Source organism: Dromiciops gliroides, chromosome 1, assembly GCF_019393635.1.
Source record: "Dromiciops gliroides isolate mDroGli1 chromosome 1, mDroGli1.pri, whole genome shotgun sequence".
Lineage (NCBI taxonomy): Eukaryota > Metazoa > Chordata > Mammalia > Microbiotheria > Microbiotheriidae > Dromiciops > Dromiciops gliroides.
The window spans coordinates 261,448,366-261,472,826 of record NC_057861.1 but is presented as its reverse complement, the minus strand read 5'-3'; the positions used below and the strand labels follow the sequence as shown (position 1 = coordinate 261,472,826).

General features: G+C 36.8%; 1 protein-coding gene across 1 annotated transcript in view; it reads left to right on the top strand.

Annotated features, from left to right (window-relative positions):
* The window catches only part of OPRK1 (opioid receptor kappa 1), a 37,335-nt gene extending 13,087 nt beyond the window's left edge, over positions 1-24,248 (top strand). Inside the window, exons 3-4 of the mRNA XM_043977994.1 lie at positions 9,562-9,914; positions 19,939-24,248. Coding sequence (XP_043833929.1) covers positions 9,562-9,914; positions 19,939-20,471 — 886 coding nt within the window. The 3' untranslated portion in view covers positions 20,472-24,248. The remainder of the gene's footprint in view (positions 1-9,561; positions 9,915-19,938) is intronic.
* The last annotated feature ends 213 nt before the right edge of the window (positions 24,249-24,461 follow it).

Sequence of the window (24,461 nt, the reverse complement as noted above, 5' to 3'; positions counted from 1 at the left end):
TGGGGCAGTGACGGTTAAGTGACTTGCCCAGGGTCACACAGCTAGTAAGTGTCAAGTGTCTGAGGTCGGATTTGAACTCACGTCCTCCTGAATCCAGGGCCAGTGCTTTATCCACTGTGCCACCTAGCTGCCATGTACACTCATTTTAAGGATTGCTTCTGCTTTCTGGCCTTCCCTGTCCCTGTGCATATTTCTCAGCTAGGGAGGGCCACATCTTCATGCCTGAAGACCTTGATTCTTGTCATCTCCATGAATAATTCAGCTCCACTCCTGATTTGCATAAACAACATAGCTGTCTTAGAGAGACAATTTTGGTTAATTTTATTTGCAAAGAGCTTTCTACTTTCATTTTTAGGTTGCTATATGTTTGAATGGCCTTTATCCCATTGCCATGGGAAATCATTTCCTATACTCTGGATCAAAGAAATCAGGGAAGAAATGCCCTGTACTTCCTGAATCAGAGCTCAGGTATAAAAAAAAACAATGGCTGTCCTGCTGCTAACTGAAATCCAGCAGTGGAATGGCTAACCTCCCCATCTGTTTTAATACCTCTCAGCTTCCTTCCTCAGAATTCCCACATGGCACATCCTATGACAATTCCATAGCTTTTAACATTGTAAAGTGTAACACAGGGCTTAGGTCACAGATTGCATTTTAGGGCCATATGTTACTGTGGTGTGTGCAATGAGCAAATGAAGCAACTTGTTATTGATCCCACCTCCAGGCTTTCTACATGAGCCAAAAGTTCTCTCTGGGATGCCCACCAGTTTACTTGAAACAAAAATAGACCTACCAAAAAGCCCCATCTGTGGAATTAAAAAGCACATTTGGTTTGAATAAAATGGAGAAGGGCAACTAGGGTGAAGAAACTACTTACAGATTTTCCCCCAGAAAATCAGAACTGTACAGCCCTGAGGAATAAAGACCTAGTAAATAAGAGAGATATTTGCTAACTGCAGGGCCTTTGCGAGGCAAGTGTTCCCTGGATGCTCAACTACAGTCTAACCTCCTTTAAGGCATGACCTCTTGTATTTCTCAGCATCTTCCATAACACTTCACACTGGGTCTAGTAATGTCATAGATGATTTTAATTTTTATGGCTTTTGGGTTACCACAGATCCTTGTTTGTCTCAGAATACAGCCTATGTATTTAAAATAATAACAGGTGACTCTGATACAGTTCTTTACATATAGTCACTTACATATATCCATTTACATTTGTTTATATGCTCATATGAATATGATGCAGTGTGCATGTGAATATACACATATGCATGAACAAGCACACTCATTAACCTATGCACACATATGCACAAACACATACATACAAATATATAGACATACACATATACACATATACATATAAATATACTCCATTTTGGCTATCATCCCAATTTCCTTCCTATTGAAAAATTGTACTTTGAGTCTAGAAATGTCTTGGGCACTGATAGGTGATCTTTTGATTTAAATTGTACCAAACCGAGTTTCACCTTGCTTCCTGGCCACCAGCCCCAAACCATGTTGCACCACAGAGTGCAGTACCTTACTGTCCTCTCCCCTCTACTCCTGACTGCCAAGTTTACTTTTCTGTGTTTTCTTTACTCATTAGAATTTAAGTTCCTTGAGGCCAGGAATTGTTTTGATTGTTTATTTCTGTGTCCTCAATGCTTAGCACAGGACCTGACATATACCATTTGCTTAGTAAATGATTTATTTACCTGTATATCTATCAAATTACTCTGGGGGATGGGCAGTGCAAGTATTCTCATTTCTTTTTTTTTTTTGTAGAGCAATAGGGGTTAAGTGACTTGCTCAGGGTCACATAGCTAGTGTCAAGTGTGTGAGGCGGGATTTGAACTCAGGTACTACTGAATCCAGGGCCGGTGCTTTATCCACTGAGCCACCTAACTGCCCCCCCGGGTATTCTCATTTCTATAGATGATAAAACTAGGGCTCCAAGATGTTAAATTATTCATCCAGGGTGCTGGAGTGTTAGAGCCATGAATTGAATCTACAACTCTGCTAACTTCAGCTTCAGTGACTCTCTACTATATACCCTTCTTCCTCTCTATCATCCACCTTGTTGCAGCCTATCCCTTTATCTTTGCCATCTTAGAATATATGGAGGTAGCACTTCTCTTAGCATCGACTTCTCTGTAAAAAGTCGGGGTCAGAGAAGGGGAGTTATGGAGGGTAAATATGAGTTTCCTGAAAGGGCAAAGAAAACCCTAACAAACAAGGAAAAGTAACACTGAATATAGGACTCATTTAGCTTTTATATGAAACAAATTTGGAGATAAAAGTGTTATCTATTCTCAATTTCAGTATTTTCTTAATTCTCCTCTTCTAGATGTGTATGTTATATATATTGTATATAATTTAATATATAATATATAATATAAAGAGGAAGGGAGAATAACATTCTTCCATCTGCCTCTGAGATTCTTTGAAGTGGCTGGGCTCAGGGTTGAATGACCTTATCAAAATAGCATAGATCACAGAGGCAGCTAGGTGGTGCAGTGGATAGAGCACTGGCCCTGGAGTGAGGAGTACCTAAGTTCAAATCTGGCCTCAGACACTTAACACTTATTAGTTGTGTGACCTTGGGCAAGTCACTTAACCCCAATTGCCTCACTAAAAAAAATTAAATAAAGACTCCAAAGTCTTATCTTATCCTGGAGATAACTTTTGGCTTTTGAAAGTTATGGGGGTGGAAGGGGAAGTCTAGCTGGAAAGACTTTAAATACAGATCAAGAAAGTTATACCAGGCCAGGTGTCTTCAGGTCTGCTTAGTTAAGTATGGAAAGGCTTATTTCCAGAAGATTGAACACCAGAGGATGATTTGGAGGGAGGGGGAAAGGAGTCATCAAAGTGAGCCTGGAAAATGAAATGAATCTCATGAAATGAATGAGAAGAAAATGAGACTGAAAAAAGTTTAACAGGCCAGTTAAGCCATATTGCCTTAAGAACACTTATAGATGACATTAAAAATAGTACAGATAGGGGCAGCTAGGTGTCAGAGTGGATAGAGCACAGGGCCTGGAGGTAGGAGGACCTGAGTTCAAATCCGACCTCAGAAACTTGACACTTACTAGCTGTGTGACCATGGGCAAGTCACTTAACCCCAACTGCCTCACTCCCCCCCCCAAAAAAAAGTAGAGATAACAAACCATATAAGTGAAATGGAATACATCTCCTGAGTTTTTGAAGAAATTTATTTGTATTATTGATGACAATGGAACTCTTACATCTGGACTATACCACCACTATACATGATGTATTAAGGCAATGAAGTGCCCAATGGCTCTTAAAAAAATGACATCAGGAGAGGGGCTGGTCACTTAATATACACACCAAAGATCTTTAGTGTTTTAATGCACTGATTCTTAAGTTATCTCACAGAAGGGAAGATTTGAAAGAATAGCTAGCATTTATGTAGCACCTTAAGGTGTGCAAAATGCCTTATAAAGATTATCTTATTTGATTCTCACAATAGCCCTGGGAGGTAAATGCTTATACTTCCCATTTTATAGGTGAGGAATCTGAAGCAGATAAAGGTTAAGTGGCTTGCCCTGGGTCAAAGTCTGAGATCAAATTTAAACTCAAGGTCTTTCTGATGCCAGATCCAGTACTTTTATCTACTATTTACTTAGCTGCCTAGAGTAGAAAAGATCACAGATGGTGCTTTTAACCAAGAATAGAAAACCAGCAGCAACTACTTATCTACATGATAATTTTCTTATTTCTATAAAATCTTTTTTATTAATTAATTAATTATTTTGGTTTTCAACATTTGTTTAGATAAGATTTCCAGTTTCAAATTTTTTCTTCCTCTGTCCCCTCCCTCCCTCACCTCTAGACAGTAGGTAATCTGATATATATATATAATTAAACATATTTCTGCATTAGTCATGTTGTAAGAGAAGAATCAGAACAAAAAAGGAAAAACCTCAAAAAAGAAAAACAACAGCACCAAAAACAAAAGAAATAGTATGGTCCACTCAGCATCCATATTCCAAAGTTCCTTTTTTTCTGGATTTGGAGAGCCTTTTCCATCATGAGTCCTTTGGAACTTTCTTGTACCATTGGATTGGTGAGAAGAATTTAGTCTATCACAGTTGATCAATACATAATGTTGATGATACTGTGTACAATGTTCTTCTGGTTCTGCTCATTTCACTCATCATCAGTTCATGCAAGTCCTTCCAGGTATAAAATCTTTGTGGTCATGGTCTATGTATGCACTGAGTGTATCCTTGTTAAAACAATCAAAGCAGGCAACCTCTCTATTATGGATAAGATTTTGTTCAAAGAACAAAGGAAGAATTCTATATTGATAGCAAAGTTTTATGAATATGCTGAACAGTAGGCAACTGGATCCCATAATTTGTTGTTGTTCAGTTGTTTCAATCATGTCTGACTCTTCGTGACCCCATTTGGGATTTTCTTGGCAAAGATACTGGATTAATTTGCCATTTCCTTCTCCAGCTCATTTTAGAGATAAAGAAAACTAAGGCAAACAGGGTTAAGTGATTTGCCTGGGGTTACACAGCCAATAAGTGTCTGAGGCCAGATTTGAACTCAGGAAGATGAGTCTTCTTGACTCCAGGCCTAGAACTCTATCCACTGTATTACATAGTTGCCCTGGATCCCATAATACTTTGTTTTGAATCTCATAATACTATAAAGACTTCTTATTGAAATATATAGTAATGAATCAGATATCAATCTAATTATCCTTATTGGAAAGAAATAAAGTGGATGAAAAACAAAAATTGCTCTGACTGTGCAATACAGCTAAATCTGTGGCCTATCACACTTAAGTCTAAAAGGTCTCTTTTCCACATTGAAGGAGAAGTGTGGTTTACCCTCAGGTGATTGGCAAATTCCTTTTTGTCCCCTGGGATTATGATAGCAGACATCAGGAAAGTAGTTCTTACCAGGTCCTAGGGCCAGGTAAGTATCCTTGGCACTCTTGGAATTAAGTTTTTTTGCTATAATTAAATTTAAGTGATGCACAAAAATATCAGCCTTTATAATTCAAGTTTATGAAGTATATTAGTATTTTAGTTGTTCCTCTCATAGTGTGTCTTATTATGATATCTGATCTTTGCTTTAAAGAGCTACAGAAGGACTTTGGTTGTGTGTGTGTATGTGTGTGTGTGTGTGTGTGTATTTGTGGGTGTGTTTGTGAGCATACCTATGAAATGGCTAGTGAAATCGCTGGTATAGGGAGCTTCACATTGAAGAAACTCTATCAAATATATCAGTTTTTTGTTGTTTAGTCCTTTTCAGTCATGTCTGACTCTTTGAGACCCAGTTTGCAGTTTTCTTGACAAAGATACTAGAATGGTTTGCTGTTTCCTTCTCTACCTCATTTTATATATGAGGAAACCCAAAATAAACAGGGTTAAATGACTTGCTGAGGCTCAAACAGCTAGTAAATGTTTGAGGCCATATTTGAACTCAGGTCTTCCTGACTCCAGGCCCAGAGCTTTGTCCACTGTACTACATAGCCTCCCAAGGCATATTAGTATCTGCTCAGAAACTTATAATCTTAGAGTTGCCTGGGTGTCCTTGCAGGTTAAGTGATTTACCCTGGGTGACACCATTGGCATGTGTCAGAAGCAGGATTAGAAATCAGATCTTCTTGACAGTCATGCCACCTCACCATCTACTATTTCAAGCCTCTCCATTTTTTATTCAGTTTCATAAGACTTTACTCTTCGCTACCAAGTTAAGTATATAGTACTTCATTCACAGACATTCTTCATAGATGCATTCTATTATCTCTTGGCATAAAACATGGTTGTTATTCTTCTAGTTTTATTGTCTAATTCTAAGTGTTTTAGGGATAATTTTAGTATGAATTATATTCTAGTATTATGCAAGTAATGGAAAAAATTCCATTTTATTTCCTGTTGTATCCATTGAAAACTAACAACTAAGTGTGATAGGCTGTTTAAAGAGTTAAATTAATGGATCCATTTTTAACTCGTGTTCCCTATTTTACTCTGTTTTAATCTCATGAATCTTATTTCCTTATATTTCTCAGATCCTATACTCAAGTTTCTTGTGTTTTCAGCTTTGTTTTGAATTACATGAATTCTATTTCTTGCTCTATGCCATGTCCTTGACCAATATTATACTGATTTTTGGAGAAACATTAATAAAGCATACCTAAGCACAAAGTAGATAGAATACTGGACTCGGAGTTAAGACCTGGAATTAGATCCCAACTGCTAGTTACCATTTTGAGACCTTGGGAAAGTCTCTTTAACCTCTCTGAGCCCCTTTTTCCTCATCCATAAAGGGAAGAGGTTGTATTAGATGATGTCTAAAGGACCTTCTAGCTTGAAGGCAATGAACCCAGTTCAGTTGAAATGATTACCTAGAGATGAGATTGACTATTTTCTTCTTTGAACTTTCATGTTAATTTGTACTTCTCTCATTCATTGCCTATAACCTCTCTGCTTATTGTATACATGTCCATTTCTCATCTTGTAGGTCTTGTCAGAGCAGGTATTACATCTTATTTTCCTGTATATCTACCTCAACAACTTTGAGAGGCCTTTACTGATAGTAATGGTACCCATTTTTGATGGTCTTTTGGATGAGGAGGAGTGGTTGGGTTTCATTCTTTCTAACCATGTCTGTGTCATGTATAAAGCATTCAAGAAACATAGTTTCTGGGTAATCATTTTATTAATCATGCTAGCACCCACTTGGAAGAGTGGATGTTCCTGAGGGTGGCAATGAACTCTGATTGGTTAACAAGTAATGAGAGAACAAATATTATAATGAGGGGACAGCTAGGTGGTGCAATGGATAAAGGACAGTCCCTGGATTCAGGAGGACCTGAGTTCAAATGTTCAAATCCAGCCTCAGACACTTGACACTTAGTAGCTGTGTGACCCTGAGCAAGTCACTTAACCCTCATTGCCCCGCAGAAAAAAAAAAGACAATATAAAAAGCTTAAAAACACAGATTATAAATGAAATTTGTAAATGTTCTGAATACCCCAGAAATCCATTGATTTACAAACCATGTTGGTGGTCTTCTAGACAGTTCCCTCTAGTAAAATCAATTATTCTCAGGTCCTTCCTTTCCCTTTCATACTTTCCTTTTCACATTGTAGCAAGAATATCAACTCAGAAGGCAACTAAATTTCTTTATGTACAAAATCATTATCATAAAAATACAAATAACCATTAAGCACAATTTGAAATAACAGATATACTTAATAATGCATCTTGCCACTTATTGCTCATGACAATAAAACTGAAGGGAGATGTGGAGAATGAAGTAAATTTGCCATTGTTTCAGTGGTTTCTCTGACTTGGCATAATTCAGTCACTCCCTGTTGGATACTGTTAATAAGCCCAGTGTCGATCCAGGGGAAGGAAAGGGCTCCAGCTGCTCAGAGTGAGTCTCCTGGAAAACACAGTCTTTCTGCTATTACTTTTATGGCTCATGCTGCTGCTCACTGTCTTCATTCTTCTACAGAGAAATTTCTTAGACTCCCACTGTAGTGGAAAATTCTACCTTCCTGTCTTGATCCTGAATTCTCTAGCTTCCTCTCATCCCAGATTGGGAAGAAATACAGGGTGTCCCAAAATGTCTTAGTACAATATTAAGCTTAAGCCTGACTTTTGGGACACCTGATACAACACTTCAGCCACTTAGGTGCCTTTCATAAGGCAGCCTGTCCAAATCTTGACAGAATGACTATTACAGGAGTCACTTATTAAATGTTCTCACTTGTTGAATTGAAGAGAGAGAGAAGCAAAGTGGAATTCAGAGCATGGGAGGTTGAATATACTGACTGTCACAGGGAAATTGGTGCTGGGGGTCCTTTGTTATTCCTCCTTAAAAGAATTACATCTTCTTGTACACAAATCCAATCAGAATAAAATAATCTTTTATTAAGGCACTAGAGAAAGTTGACCAAGAAAGATGGGGAGATGGTTCAGAGACCTTCTCTGGGATACCTATCTCCAAGAACAGGAGAAAGGCCATAGCTTTTATATATGGTTGATGGGGCTTTTATTGGGGTGGTCAGAGACAAAGACAGGCAGAGAAAGAGAGAAAGAGAGAGAGAGAGAGAGAGAGAGAGAGAGAGAGAGAGAAGGAAGGGAGAGAGGGAGGGAGAGAGAGGGGGGAAGGAAGGGGGAGAGAGAATGGGGGAGAAGGGAAGAAGGGAGGGGCAATAGGGAGAGATATGTCTTGATCCTGTAGGCTCCTAATAGTATTCAGAAATCATTGCTTTATATTTTCTCTGTTTCTCTTTAGGACCTTAGATCTACAGGCAGAAGGGACCTCAAAGGCCATCTAGTCTAATGTCCTCATTTCACAGATGAGGAAATGGAGAGTCCAAGGGAGGGTTAAGTGGCTTGACCCAGATCACCCCGTGGAATGTCAACCCAGATCCTTCGACTGAAGGACCAGTGCTTTTTCTCCTGTCTAGTGCTGCCTCCCTTTATTCTCTGTATGCTACATTTTCTTCTCAACAGGATCATAGAGGCTTAATCCTAGTCTTATAAAATGCTTAGAAGACATTTTAAAGAAGGGTTTTGACCTTCACCAGGCATCTCCTACTTCTTACAAGCCTCTATTTATGTGACCAGTTGTATGTTAAGGAAGTTACCTTAGTTAAACAAGTACTTTATCAAAACAAGACATTATTCCCATATCACCATTGTTTCATAGGATAAAAAGCAGAGGCTTAATGAACTAATAATAATGACAACAACTAGCATTTATATAGTACTGTAAGGTTTGCAAAGCACTTTACAAATATTTTATGGCATCCTCACAACAATCCAGGGAGTTAGGTGCTAGTCTTATCCACATTTTACAAATAGGGAAACTGAGGCAGTTAATGGTTAAGTGACTTATCCATTCTAAGTGTCTGTTAGGATATGAACTCAGATCTTCCTGACTCCAAGTATAGCACTATCTACTATTGGCCAGGGAATCAGGAAACCTAAAATTCAATTCTGCCTCTATTACTACCTAGCTTGGTGCCTTACACATAGTAGGGACTCATCATTGACTCAGGACAAGTCATTCAATCTCATTCTTCTTAGCCATAAAATGAAGTAATTGGATTAGATAGTCTTAGGTTCTTTTCAACTTCTATAAGGTTTCCTCCATTTCTCATGAACCATTTGCCCAGCTTTTGATAAGGAGGGGGTGTCAACTTACTGTCACTTTTTATCATAATTTGCTTTTGACTCATGTTCTAAGACTTAAGATTCCCTAAAACTATGTCATTTAGTATTTATTGGAAGAATACTTGGAAGTATACATATCTATTTATATGTATGATATAGTTATCTTCATGTTAAAAAAGGAGAAAATTAAAATGTTCCTTGACTCAGGAAAAGCTCAACTTCAGAATAATGTACTATGTTAAATTCACCTCAGAATTTTTAGCTTCCACAGTTGTAAGGGGTTATTCCTTCTGGTCCCCTTTAGAGCTAAAATCCTATGGCTCTGTGATGTGATACATAAATCTGACATGCAGATTGAAAACCTTGATTTTGTTTTGTATTGCAGATATACAAAGATGAAGACAGCGACCAACATTTACATATTTAATTTGGCCATGGCAGATGCATTGGTGACTACCACTATGCCTTTTCAAAGCACCGAATATCTAATGAATTCATGGCCCTTTGGAGATGTGCTCTGTAAAATAGTGATTTCTATTGACTATTATAATATGTTCACCAGCATATTCACACTGACCATGATGAGTGTCGACCGTTACATTGCTGTGTGTCACCCTGTCAAGGCTTTGGACTTCCGTACTCCCTTGAAGGCAAAGATGATCAACATATGTATCTGGTTATTATCATCCTCTGTTGGTATTTCTGCTATAGTCCTAGGGGGCACCAAGGTCAGAGAAGGTAAGTGTGGTCAGTGTTTAACTCTTTTATTCCTACCCAAGCTTCCCTCCATCCTCCCCCACCAAGAGAGTACAATCAGAGATCATCAACTGAGGGAATTAACCAGAATTTGGGGGGATCAGGAAAGGCTTTTTTTAGAAGGCTGGGATTTGAAGGAAACCAAAAGATAGTGATGTGGAGGGAGAAAATTCCAGGCATGGAAGATAGTGACTTTCTTCTATTCCAGTAATCATTTTAACTTGTAGTAAGGAGTACCACTTATTAGTTGGGACAGCTGGGTGTTGTAGTGGATAGAGTGCTGGATTTGTAGTCAGGAAGACGTTAAAAACCTGCTTAGCTATGTATCCCTGGGCCAATCACTTAATTTGTTTCATACTTAGTTTCCTCATTTGAGAAATGGGGGTGTAAAGCACTTTGCAAACCTTAGAGCGCTACTTAAATTTCTACCTGCTACTTATTATTGTTAAGCAAAAAAAAAAAAATAATAATAGGTCTGAGTTATTTCATTACTACAAAATATCCATGATTCCTCAGTGTGGACACTCCATCTTAATCCAATTGTGGTCATGAATTGCTCTGATAAAAAATTAACAACAATAACAAAACATTATCCAGTGGCCATCTTTTCATTGCCAAGCCCTTTTGAATTTAGCTAGATGTGTCCTCTGATGGTAAGTAGCTGTTCTGTCACCAGCCTGATCTAGACTCAAAACTTCTTCTACTTGGTAGGATCTGAAAGACCTCACACTCCTCTATTATAGGCCTTGAAAATCTAGGGTCAACTCCAGACTATGATTATTTCCAGTTTATCTTGTATATAGCTTGTTTGTACATGGCCATTTGCAAGTTTTCTCCACCATTACACTGTAACCTTCTTGGGAGCAGAGGTTGTTTTTTGCCTTTTTTTGTATTCCTAGCACTTCTCACAGTTTGGCAGGCACATAGCATACTTTTAATGAATGTTAATTGACTGAATGAATGAGAAATCAGAATAAGACTTAAGTGCAGGTAGGCATGAAGTATTCTCTAGAAAAAAGGAGCTGAGATTTCTCTATAGCAATTTAAGGTTTCATGGAGGTTTTATCTATATTTTCTCATTATTCCCTCATTACAGCCCTGGCTGGTATTATCCCATTTTACAGATAAGAAAAATAAGCCTCTAAGAGGTTCTGTTTACTCACTGTCATACAACTGAGATGGACTTTGAATCCAGAGCAATCCTGTTTCCAAATTCAGCATTGTCCTAACTATAATATATTGCTTTAATATAGGTGATAAAATACAGGATAGCATGCCATTTGTGATTATATTTGTTTACATGCCTTACTTTTAACTTTGTACAATAGATTTGATCCGAAAAGTTGTTTACAAACCAAATATAGTATAAATTGAATAGAGTAATAATAACAATAATAATAATAACATTCATAAAACACTTTTAGGTTTGCAAAGCACTTTAAAATATTATTACATTTTTTCCTCACAGCAACCCTGAGAAGTAGTTGCTGTTATTTTCATCATAATTTTACAGATGAGGAAACTGTGTCAATTAGAGGTTGTTTCTTGCCAATGGTAATACATCTAATGTCTGAGGCAAGTACATTTAGATACTGAACATATGGGGATATTGATGGGAAAGACTCTTCAGGCACAAAATTACTTTTAACCAATCATTATCAATTCAACTTTTGTTTTAAAGAATAGTTAAATCAGGGGCAGCTAGGTGGCGCAGTGGATAGAGCACCAGCCCTGGAGTCAGGAGTACCTGAGTTCACATCTGGCCTCAGACACTTACTAGCTGTGTGACCCTGGGCAAGTCACTTAACCCCAATTGCCTCACTAAAAAAAAAAAAAAAAAAAAAAAAAAAAAAGAATAGTTAAATCAAATAAGCAGTTTGTACCAAATTAATTCATGACTAGTCATTATTCACTTCAGTTTACATGAAAATCCACAGGAAAATTCAGTTGACATTAAAAAATTTAGTCACTAGAAGAGAATAAGAGAAAAGTGAATTCTTAGAATGATATTTTGGTATTTTGGTGCATAGCAAATAGACTTAGTAAGAAAAAAATAGAAGATAGGAAGAAAAATAGTGCTTAAATCTGTAAAGATGGGAAATCACATTTTTCCCCAGAAGGGTAAGAAGGATTATTCTTGTCCACACTGATTTTCAGCTCTGTACATAAAGGAAAAAAAGGAAATGGATTTAACAAGCACGCCATAATTACTTGGAGTGTCTACCCAAGGACCATGCTGAATGTTTTCTGCCCCATGGAACAAGTCCAAATGCTAAAGCCCTCATAGGAGAGGCTTCCCTCCTTAGTAACAAGTCAGCACATCTTCAGCAGCACCATTTATTTTGCTTTATTCATGTAAGGGTCTAGTCCACTCAGAATCACAGTAACAGAATTCATGACTTAGAGATACACAAACTGTTCAGGTTTAGGTCATTAACTCATGTCCCCAGCCAAACTGTATCATTATTCTTTTCACTCTATTTCTAGGTTTTTGCATCTCTAGGGTAAAAGGTACAGTTATGAAAAGAACTCTGCTCTTAATAGAATTTCATTTTTGCTGGCAGAACAATCACTTTGAAAATTATAGATGATGCTTCTCTCCCCAGCAATTGTGTAAGTGCTACAGTTCATGAATACCTGTAGGCACAGATAATTGACTACATATGGCTGTAAAATGCTTTCAAGGTCATGGCTTAGGTACATGTCCTAAAATAATAACATATCTTATGTGGTAAACGTAATTTAATAAAGCACATGGTGTTTTTCTCTTATAAAACTGTGAAACGGATTTCCAACATAGACACAGGTTATAATTGATAGCTATTTCAAGATTCCCAAATAAAATCATAAAATCTCTCTCTCTCTCTCTCTTTCTCTCATTTTCCCCACCCCTTCCCTTTCCTTCACTCTTCCTTCCTCCCCTTTCTCTTTCTCTTCCTTTCTCTTTTCTCTTCCTCTACCTCACCCTCACTCTCCATTTCCCTCTTCCTCTCCTTTCCCTCTCCCCTTACCATTCTTTTCTGTCTCTCTGTATCTTTCTCTGTCTCTGTCTCTCGCTCAGTCGCTCTCTCTCTCTCTCTCCTATTTCCTATATCCTATCTATCTTCTCTCCTTCAATTCAGGCCCCTCCTTAAAAAACCTGCCTACCCCCCTGCTCCTGGGAGCTCATCATATTGTTGCTGGACATCAGTGTGGGCACCTGATACACTCAACCCATTACAACTCCGATGGAAATCTCAAGGTTAAGAGGTCCTCCAGCCTTAGTGTTGCCAGTAGCAGGGATTACAGATGTGCACAACAATACCTGTTCCTAACTATTTGTTAAGGAGAAGATATAGACTCAAACACATATGGAATTTGTTGCTTATGTCCACAGAGAAACAAACTCATAAGTCTATTTTAAGTGTTGGGTCTTTGTGCATAATTAGAAGTCAAAGACAAGGTAAAAAAAAATTGCACATGTTAATTTCCTATAGTGTGTGAAGAAATGGGCTAAGTGATAGGGAGAGAAGAATATAGGCACATTGAGGGCAGAAGCTATAATTGTTTCATTGAATTTACTGGACACCAAATCAGCACAGAAAAATGTATTGCTTTTGTAGGGCAGTTCAGAGTATAGTGGACACCAAAACATTTCCTTTATAAGAATTTTCTAAGAAAAGAGTTTCTGTACATTACATTGAATATCAAGCATGTTAGAATTTTTGGTAACTGACAACAACTGATGTGGCAGAAAAACTACTGGATAAACAGTCAGAATCACTGGGTTTGAATACTGGCTCTCATACTTATTATCTGCATGAAACTAGGCAGATCATTAAACTAAGATTGGAAATGAACACTGAGATTGCATTTAGAGGTTCAGCATCTAGAACCAAGGAGGTAATAATTTCATTGTCTTGACTCTTCCAAGGTCAGATTATAATTCGAGTATGGTATTAAGTTCTAGACAACACATTTTAGGAAGGATATGGATATGCTAATGAGCAGCCATGATGATGAAGGTACTTTTAGTTAATGCCAAATGAGGATGGATTCAAGAAACTGGGGGCATTTAGCTTGGAAAATAGAAGACATGGGACTTGATAGGCATCTTCAGGTGTTTGAAGGCCAGTCACATGCAAGAGGAATTATACTGCTTAGTCTAAGAACAACTAATGGATATTTCTGATGCAAATTGGTGGGAAGAAAAAAAATCTTCCTAACAATTAAAGTTTTACAAAAATGGCACAGTCTACTTTGGGAGATGGAAGCTTCTCTCTCATTGAAGGTTTTGAAATGAAGGCTGGATGGTCACTTGAGTATGAGGTTGTATAGAAAGAATGCTTGCTTAGATGCGGGGTGGACTTAGTGGCCTCTGAGGGCCTATGATTCTGGGCTTACATTCTCTGAACTTCAGTTTCATCTTCTGCAAAATGATGGGGATAATAATAGTTACTTGTACTTATTTCTTCAGGATGTTTGAGGAAAGGGCTTTGCAAGCCATAAGTCATTATAATGGAAATTATTAGAGATTTAAATTTATGTATTTTCAGAACCTATATGCTTTCAACTACTATGTTACAACAAACAACCAAATGTACTCTTCATGAGTATGACTGGCAGCTAGTTGGCATAGTGGATAGAATGCCCAGCCTGAAGTCAGGAAGGCTTCTCTTCCAGAGTTCAAATTCATCTTCAGACACTTACTAGCTGAGTGACCCTGGGCAAGTCATTCAACCTTGTTTGCTGCAATTCTCCATTTGTAAAATAAGCTGGAGAAGGAAATGGCAAACCACTTCAGTATCTTTGCCAAGAAAATCCTAAATGGGGTCACAAAGAATCAGATATGATTGAAAATGACTGAATAAAAAATAATAGTCACTACAGAGAATATTATACTTCCATTGGAGTCTGACAACTGTGATTCATCATGGTATGTAGATGACTATATCAAAGGCTATGACGGTGGGTCTTGAACTCAGGAAGATGCTACTCAGCTGGAATGTCTTTAGTTGTGACTTTGTGATGGACCTGTGTGCTGTCTGAGTATTCAGTTAGACAAGTTTGGAAAAGGTCATTAATAAATAGTGGCCACCAGGTGATTAATTTTCTTGCTTTCATAAACTCATGAAACTAATCTCCTGAGGCATGGGAGAGGTTTAGTCATTCCAAAAGGAGGTGCTGCAGTGGATAAAGGGCTGGCCCTGGATTCAGGAGGACCTGAGTTCAAAACCAGCCTCAGACACTTGACAAATACTAGCTCTGTGACCCTGGGCAAGTCACTTAACCCTAAATGCCCTGCCCCCCCCCAAGCATATATTTAGTACTTACAAAAAGTATTTATTAATGATATATTTATTAAGTCACTCAAAAAGCATTTGTTATTAAATGGGTAGTAGGCTAGAGGCATCTTGATGTAGTGGGTAAAGAGTTAGACTGGATGCCAGAAAGTCCTTGGTTCAGGTACTACTTTTTATACATATTGACTGAGTCATCCTAGATAAACCACTTAATCTCTTGGTGCTCTATGTTTTAGCTTTTTAAACTGTGGGTTGGGCCCCCATATGAAGTTGCATAACTGAATGTGGGGGTTGTGAAAAATTTAGCAGTAAATGTTTGATTCGCATACCTACTTTATGTACCTATATATCTAGGGTTGCATAAAAATTTCTCTGGCTAAAAGGGATCATGAGTGGAAAAAAGTTAAGTCCTGCTTTGGTCCACTTTGTTCTAAAGTTGCAGAGAAGCCAGTAATCCTCATTGCAACAGGAAGTTCCCTAAATCAATGAAATCACAGGTTCAGTCTCTTTCCAAACCCCTATAGTCATGGGATATAGGGAGATAAAAGTGAGAGAGCCTTTTCCCCAAAAGGACTGCAGTGGGATACAAAATGTGTATAGATAAGTAGATATAGGAGTTCTCTAAAACAAATAGAAAGTGATTTTAGGGAACAGCACCAGGAACTGGGGGTTTCAGGAAGTCTCCCTTTAAAGAGGGAGCATCTAAGCTGAACCATAGGGGTTTCAATAGGTGGAGGTTAGGAGGAAAAAAGGACATTTCAAGAATGTTCCTATTGTATACACGGGAATGGGGAGAATGTACCTCAGCCTAGCAAGGTAGGCTGTAATCAATTCTGAAGGGTTTTAAATGGCAAATGGAAGACTTTATATTTATTGGAGATCAGGTGTTCCTAACCTAGGGTTGGTGAATCTAAATATAATTTTGTTATCTGTTTCATCATAATTGGTTTCCTTCATGATCCTAGGTATTTATGCATTTAAAAATATTTTGATCAGACCGTCAAAGAGCTTCATGACACAAACTAACTTAAGAACCTGTCTTGGAAATAAGAGAGCTTCTTTAAGTAGTGAGTGACACAGTTCAACTGCTGTTATAGGAATATGACTTTGGCTGCTGTGTGGAGGATAGATCAGAAAGAAGAGACGCTTGAAGAAGACAGGCCAAATAATAGTCTATTGAACTAGTCCAGACAATGGATAGCTAGATGTGGCAGTAGATAGGGCAAGTGGCCCTGGATTTAGGAGGACTTCATTTCAAATCTGGCCTCGGACACTTACTTGCTGTGTGACTTTGGGCAAATCATGTAACCTTGATTGCCAGGAAGGAAAGGAAGGAAGAAAAGAGTCTAACCAACAAGTGTTGAAGGCCTGGAGTGGGTGGTTGTGATATGAGTGGAGAGAAATAAATAAATATGAGAATCTTTTAAGAAGTAGAAGTGAGAAGATTTGATAAGCCGTTGACTATTGAAGGGAATTGGTGGAGGAAGTATCAACAAGGATGAATCACAGAAATACCCTTATAGCATTGACATACTATTAGTGTAGTAACAAAGAACAGAGACAGCTCAGTGTGGTGAATAAAGGACTGGCCTTGGAGACAAGAAGACTTAGTTTAATATAGGACCTTGGACAAGTCTTTTAACCTCTAAACATTCAAGGCAATGTTTAGGAGTGTTCACATGGAGTGTTCCTTATGTAGATGAAATTAGAATAAAACAAAAATCTAAAAACAGGGAAAAAAGTTTAACTTGACAAATAATTAGCAAAAAAGCTTTAGACATGAGTTTAAAATTAAGAAAAGACAATAGATTATTAAGGAAGGGTTCGAAGCTCCTTCTGGAGATTAAGAAAAATGTAGACAATCTAAACTAGAATGTAGACAATATCTGGCTAAAAATATTTATACCCAATATATATTTAATTTTAATTTTCATAATAATTTCATTTTCATAATAATTGCCTTCATTTTCTCCTCTTTTAAAAATTATTTGAAAAATTATTAGTGATTTAATATGACACTTCAGTACAATTAATTAAACTCTTTTCCTTCCTATTTATATCTAAATAGTTGAATTGTAATATAAAATATAACTTTTCAGTCACTCCTCCACCTAAGTCTTCAACAGGATAATTTTTATATTCATTTTTATTTACTTTTTCTATTTTATGATTATAATTAATATATATTTTTGTTCTAGTTTGACTTTGTCTTTCATTATTTATTAAAATTATTTCCACATTTCTTCATTTGCCTCATACTTGCCTGTTATTTAGATTATAGTTTTCCATTACATTAGTGCATTAAAATTTTATTTAATCACTCTTCTATTCTATATTCAGGTTATTACTGGACTTTTATTATTCTAAATATAACTAATAGCACTATGAAAATTTTTGAGCAATCCGCCATTTTTATTATTTTTCATAACACTTTCAGTATATATTTCCAACAGAGGAATTATTGGATCAAAGGGCATGCTGATTTTTTTTTTTATACTTTCACAGTGTACTGCAAAGTTTTTCCTCCAAAGAGTCCATGTTTATAATTCTACTAGTTGGCTCTCTACAACCCTACTTATATTGAATATTTTTTGTTATACCTCTACAATTATAAGTGAAATTTAAATTTTTTAAATGATTATGAACAATATGACTTCCTTCTTTTAAAAAATGTCTATTTATTTCCTACATTGTGGACTAAGAGTTGCCCTTTTAAATTCTAATGGTTTTATGGGTATTTGTATCTGTCATGTTTGCCACAAATTTCTTTTCCAAGCTGCTTTTTAAAAAAATGTAATTATATTAACTTTTTGTTCATATATCTTAGATTTATTTTATGTAATCAAGCACACCTCTCTTGTCCATAATAATTCCTTCTATTTAATTGGAGATCATTCTATTGTATAATTCTTTTTATATTAAAGTATACTTGTTTTAGTTCAGTTGTTTCAGTTGTGCCTGACTCTTTGTGATCCCATTTTGGGATTTTCTTGGCAAAGATACCGTAGTGGTTTGCCATTTCATTCCCCGGTTCCTTTTACATATGGGGAAAAAGAGGCAAACAGGGTTAAGCAACTTTCCCAGGGCCACCTAACTAGTAAGTGTCTGAGTCTGGATTTGAATTCAGGAAGATGAGTCTTCCAGACTCTAGGCCTGGCACTCTATCCATTGTACCACCTCTCTTTAGGGGCTAAAAATCACTATTTACCCTATTGGTTTTTCATCTACTCCTCTTTGACTTGTGTCTGAGTCAGCTAAAGGGATTGTCTCTAAAACATTTATCCTTATTAGTATTCGCAATAATCCCGTGCTTTGTAATTTATTGGATGACTAAGAGCAATCTGAACATGGCATGCTTTATTGTCTTGGGAGTTATTTGTTATGAAAGATATTTTCATATTTTTAGGAAACATTTTTAGGGAACAGAATCTTCTTATGTCTAAAAAAAATACCATAATATTATTGTTTACAATTTCTTTGTCCATTGGTAAGATGTTGTTTTGAAAATTTTAAGAAAAGAATCTCTCTCTCTACTATCTCAACTGTTTTCCCATACACAAAAGGGGAAAAAAAAAGTAAGCAGATAGGGCTGAGAAAGAAGGGAACTGGCCAACCCCCCTCTGGATATATCCTTAATAAGGATAGGACCAGGTTTCTGCTTCTTCCAATAATAAACCAAATCTATTTAACCAAAATGAAACAGGAAAATGGAAACATTTTTCTAGGTTAAAAGGAGAAAATTCACCACAGCCTTTCTTTTTTATACTGTAGTAAAAAAAAATAGTAAAACCAAAATGCCACCATTATTCAAATATTTTATAAATTTTTATCTTTCTAAATTATTTTGTTTGCATTTTAGGCAAAAGCCCAACATATCATATGGGATCCTCATTCCTGAAAATTATTTTTACAGAAATGTATGCGACTTATAGCTTAGAAGTTAGCTTCTTTTTGGAGTCTTTTTTTTCCCCTTCAGGGACCTCTCCCTGAAGTGAAACTATAACAGAGTGTTTTCTCTCTCAAAACTGAAAGTCAGAAAACCAGGATCTTTCTTCTGCTTCAAGCTCTCATCTACTTCTCTCCTCATTCAGGTGAAGAACATTGATCTTCACCAATAAGGAGAGTCCCAAGCAGAGGGCTTTGATTCCTGGGTTATATTGGTTCATTACCAGATTTCTTGCAACCTATCATGTTTCTTTGGTATTTGTGAGTCTTTGTAAAGTTGCATGTTAAGGTTCAAACTTCTATTATTTAACACAACTGGATTTTATCTTATGTTGTCAGTGGTTTAAAAGTTGGAAAAAATAATTTAAAAGAACTTTATAAAGGCAGTTTTCCAATAGAAAAATATCACTTCAGTTCCTTATGAAAATTAGCAAGGAAAAATCAATTTTAGTAATTAGAAATTTTATATATTCTGAAGGAATGAACACAGCTTATTAATCTTATATAATGACTTACATTATAACTAAAGCACATTACATGACCTGTGTATAATTGGCTATTTGGTACTCTTGGTCCCTACTGAAAGGTAAATGGCCTCCAGGGTGTGTAGCTTTTATTTGTACTTTGTTAGCCTACTTTGTGTGATAATATCTTAGCATAGTTCATTTATGTAAATAGGGAGGCTAATGGGCACATTTTAAATAATCACAACCATGTTTCTATCATAATTGATGGGCTGTTCTAACCTCTTAATTTTTTTTTTCTGTTATTTCTTCCAGATATAGATACCATCGAATGTTCTTTGCAGTTCCCAGATGATGATTATTCCTGGTGGGATCTCTTCATGAAAATCTGTGTCTTTGTTTTTGCATTTGTGATCCCGGTTCTCATTATCATTGTTTGCTACACTTTGATGATCTTACGCTTAAAAAGTGTAAGGCTTCTTTCAGGCTCTCGAGAGAAAGATCGCAACCTCCGCAGAATCACCAGGCTTGTTCTCGTGGTGGTGGCAGTCTTTATTATCTGTTGGACCCCCATTCATATATTTGTACTGGTTGAAGCCCTGGGGAGTACCTCCCATAGCACAGCAGCCCTTTCTAGCTATTATTTCTGCATTGCTTTAGGGTACACCAATAGCAGTTTAAACCCCATTCTATATGCTTTCTTGGATGAAAATTTCAAGAGGTGTTTCAGGGACTTTTGTTTCCCATTTAAGTCCAGGATGGAGCGACAGGGCACTAGCAGAGTCCAAAACACAGTTCAGGACACTCCCTACATGAGGGAGGTTGATGGGACAAATAAACCTGTATGACTAGTCGTGGAAATGTCGTCATATAGTTCCCCGGGAAGAGAGGAGTTCAATGATCTAGGATTAACTCAGATTACCACAGCAGTCTGATCCTGGAAACAGAATTTTATTTTTTGAAAGACTTTTAGAAGTTCTTATGTTGTGGAGTCATGTCAAGGGCAAGATGCTATGGCAGTCAAGCTCCGTTGACACCAAAGTTTAAGTCAGGGTTTGAAGAGAAAAAAAAAAATCTAAATTAGCAGGAAGGTGACCTCTTTATATCTATGAGGTCAAACTATCTGACAATTGTTTGGGAAAAGAAAATCAGATTTCCATCTTCTAAGGTTTAGACTAAGCTCCTCACCATTTGCTGTAGCCTTACAGGCAGAGATATTGTTCCTATAATTGTGCTTTTTTAAAAAAAGCATTTGCTTCAGACCGAGACTGAATAGTGTAAATCCAGATTTTTGCACAGTGGTAGCTTCAAAAATGATGGCCACTGTGAAATTGCTCACCCTATTTACCTTTACTCTTCGTGGATAATAAGCATTTCCTCTGGTTATGTGGAAAAATTTCTGCTTACGCATGGCCTGAATTTCCACCTAAAGTGTGCAATGTTTCTGTGTATTGTGAGAGTCTTTTAATATTTAAAAATAAAATTCTTAGGATGCCAGGGATATAGTTTCTAATATATTTTAGTGTACTTGGCACCTACAGATGTCGTTTACTGCTTTTAGCTATGATTCTCTGGTATTTAAGCTAACATGTGATTAGGTGTTAAGTCATGCCTTGGAAAATATGTTAGGAAAATCTTTTGACGATCCAGGTAGAAGAAGAGAACTGAAGTAAGAGAGCCTTTGGAAAGATTAAAACATGCCAGAGCTTCATCGTGAAATATTTTGTATATGTAGATAAAGAATGGACTGGCCTGTCATTAGCTCTTCTTGACATGTGTGCCTAATTTGAAAAGAAGCCAAGCATTTAACCCATTCATTTGGAGTGATGACATTGCTGGAAATCATTATAGTACTTGAAGGCATTTCTCTGGTCATTAAAGTATTTCCTAGGAATTAATCACAGGACTTTTGGAAGTGGTACAATCTCTTTCAGATAACTAGAGCACCAGTATACCTGCTTACCCCCAAAGAGTTAAGTTTTAAAGCTTCCTGAAAAGCTTAACTCACCATTATCGGGGTTCAGACCCATAAAGTATCTGGATTGATGCTATTATAGGTATATACCAGCAATTGCCTACAGATAGAGTCCAGTTTTACTCTTCTTGGAGGTGGGGAAAGTGAGAGGGTGCACATCAGTGAACTGTTATTCTTCTGCAAAAGGTAGAAATGATACGGTTTTGTTTTTATCATGCCTTAGCTTGGATCAGACACCAATTAAAGAAAGAACAATTGAGGTAGAGCCTTTGGCAATCCATGCATGGTGATTCTGCCATTTGGATTCAAGGCTCAAAAGTGAAGAAAATTGCACAATGGTGTTAAATGTAATGGGAGTTGTACCTCATTTGTGCATTCTCTCATCTCTAAAAGCTGGAGGGCTTTCCCCTCCCTCATTTATTGCTTTGACATATGTCTGTGCCAAGGGGTGAATCTGGGACTAAAGTTTTTTTTTTCCCATGTAGATGAACCCCATCTAGGGTTTAAAGAGACATGGACATATACACATCTGTGGAACTCTAAGGTATTGTAATTCTTAAGGGAATACTCCTGCTTTCTCCTGCAGACTTGTGTTTATTCTGTGATAATTAAACTAAAACTTGGCATTTAATGAGTTAAACAAATATTTTCAAGATTTACCTCAACTGTATTAGCTTGTGTCTACCTTAGATCTCCACAGTACCTAACATAGTGTTTCCTAATTCTTTGGACTGTAAAACTGGATATATTTCTAACTGAAAATTAAGGAATTTTTCTATCATACTTCATTGAAATATTTAAGCATATTTGTGCTTTTATACCTATATATATAGCCAATTTTAATATTTATTGACTATAGTGTGATGTACTCAAATACCTCAGTTGCAGTACTAGATGGATATGTGTATACAGACATATATACACATATACATATATGTATATACATAATGGTTGAGGACATACTAAGGGAGTGGTAAAGAGGTATGTTCCTTTCTTAAGCATCTTATACATGATATTCCTAAATATCAAAATAATCTCCCTTATTTCCTGGAGCATTAAACTCATCTGTTCATACTCTAGGCTCCCCATTGCTGTGTTTACCCTGGGGAGTAAAGAAAAACATGTATAACAAGCATGGAATGAGATTCTATGAAGTGTCCTCATGCTAATGCCCTGACTGGCACTGAGGTCATCTGAGTTTTCTGCCTGAATGTATGACATTTGCCCATCTCTTGTGCCAGGGATGCTCAGAGAATTTTATGGCACTTATTAGAGCTATGGATGTTCCCCTTACTATTGCTGGCAACCTTTCCCCCAAAAAAACTTTTAGGGAATTCCTGCTGTAAGAATAATAGTAGGAAGTCACAAAATATATAGAAAGATACAAAGTTTAGGGATATAATAATAAGAGAAGGGTATGGTGCATAAAACCTCTTTGTCAACAATATAGCCTGGATTTTTATGCTCCTCTCTCAGAAATATTTTTTGATGTTTGGCAAAAGTGACAATAGTTGTGTTAAGTGCATACTCTCAGATAATGGCATTGACAAGGGTCCTCTTCTTTTAGTCCTCTTTATCTAATATTTTGATGTTCCACTCTTCTAATTTCAAGAAGAAACACAACACAAGTCTCTCTGAGGTCAGGACTAGGCTGTCCAACCTTAGTGACTGCTCCCCCACTTTTTCCCCCCAATTTCTCCACCTTCCCAGTTTTCCCAGTGATCATTCCTATCATATGGGTTTGTGACAGAAGATCAAGGGTTTGGAGATAGGTACAGTGAGATAAATCAGTCAGCAATGAGGAGCATAGGTAGAAGAATGAATAGAATGACCAGGTTGTAGAAAAATGCGTTATTCTTGAGTGCTCAAGATCTTTATTATGATTATCCGGAACAACCTTTCATAAATCTTGTTTTAAAAAATTACAACAAATGCAAATTGAGAGGCATCAGGGTGTAGGGGATTACTAGAAAATCGAGTTTCAAGTCCGACTGACTCAAACTATCTGTGTTACCCTAGACTTAACTTCCCAGTGCTCTAGACAACCCTTATACATTGCAGACAAGATGCCAACCTATATTGGTAAAGGGAGGTTCTTCACCTGGGAATTTCTTATTCTAATTAAATTATAGGTATAATCTTTAGCCTTTTAATCTATTGATTTATAGCAATAAGTAAAAAGAAACTTCAAAACATTTCAAAGGAAGTCCCACAATTCCTAACAATCAAGTGCTATTTGGGGGTATATCTCTGAGCAAAAGTTGGCCCTCATCTTGTATATTGACCCTCATGCCCCTTGTAGTTATTTAGTATGTATAATATAGCATGACAGGATATAAAATTGGAGTAAAGGGAATACATTTGACTGGATTTCTATTAGCACTTTCTTAAAGGTAGAACTGTGACTAAGCTGTATGGTCCTTTCATAAGAATGTTCCATTCAGCAGGAACTTGAAAACAATGTCTCCAAAGGGAAGGAGCTTTTTTGCCCTAATGAATTCTTCTGCTCTCCAAATCAAAAGTATTTTCTTGTTTCTTTTCTAAGCTCTGATAGAAATGTATGCATATATTATGTACATACTTATATTCTAAAATGGTGATAAATTATGTATTCTATATATATGGTTGTGCCTTGTAATAAAAAATTGTACTGGTGAAAAACAAAATATCTCAACATTCCTTTGTCATGTTGATTCATTTATTCTACTACATTTTCTCTAGATTTGGATTAAGAAAAAATAAGATATAGTGATTTCATGGTATTGTGGAGGAGAGGATACAGGAAAATTATGGGATAATTAAGTGAAAAGTAGAATGTTGGAATCTAATTGATTTTTAAATTGGCAGAATTCTATTTTCCCCA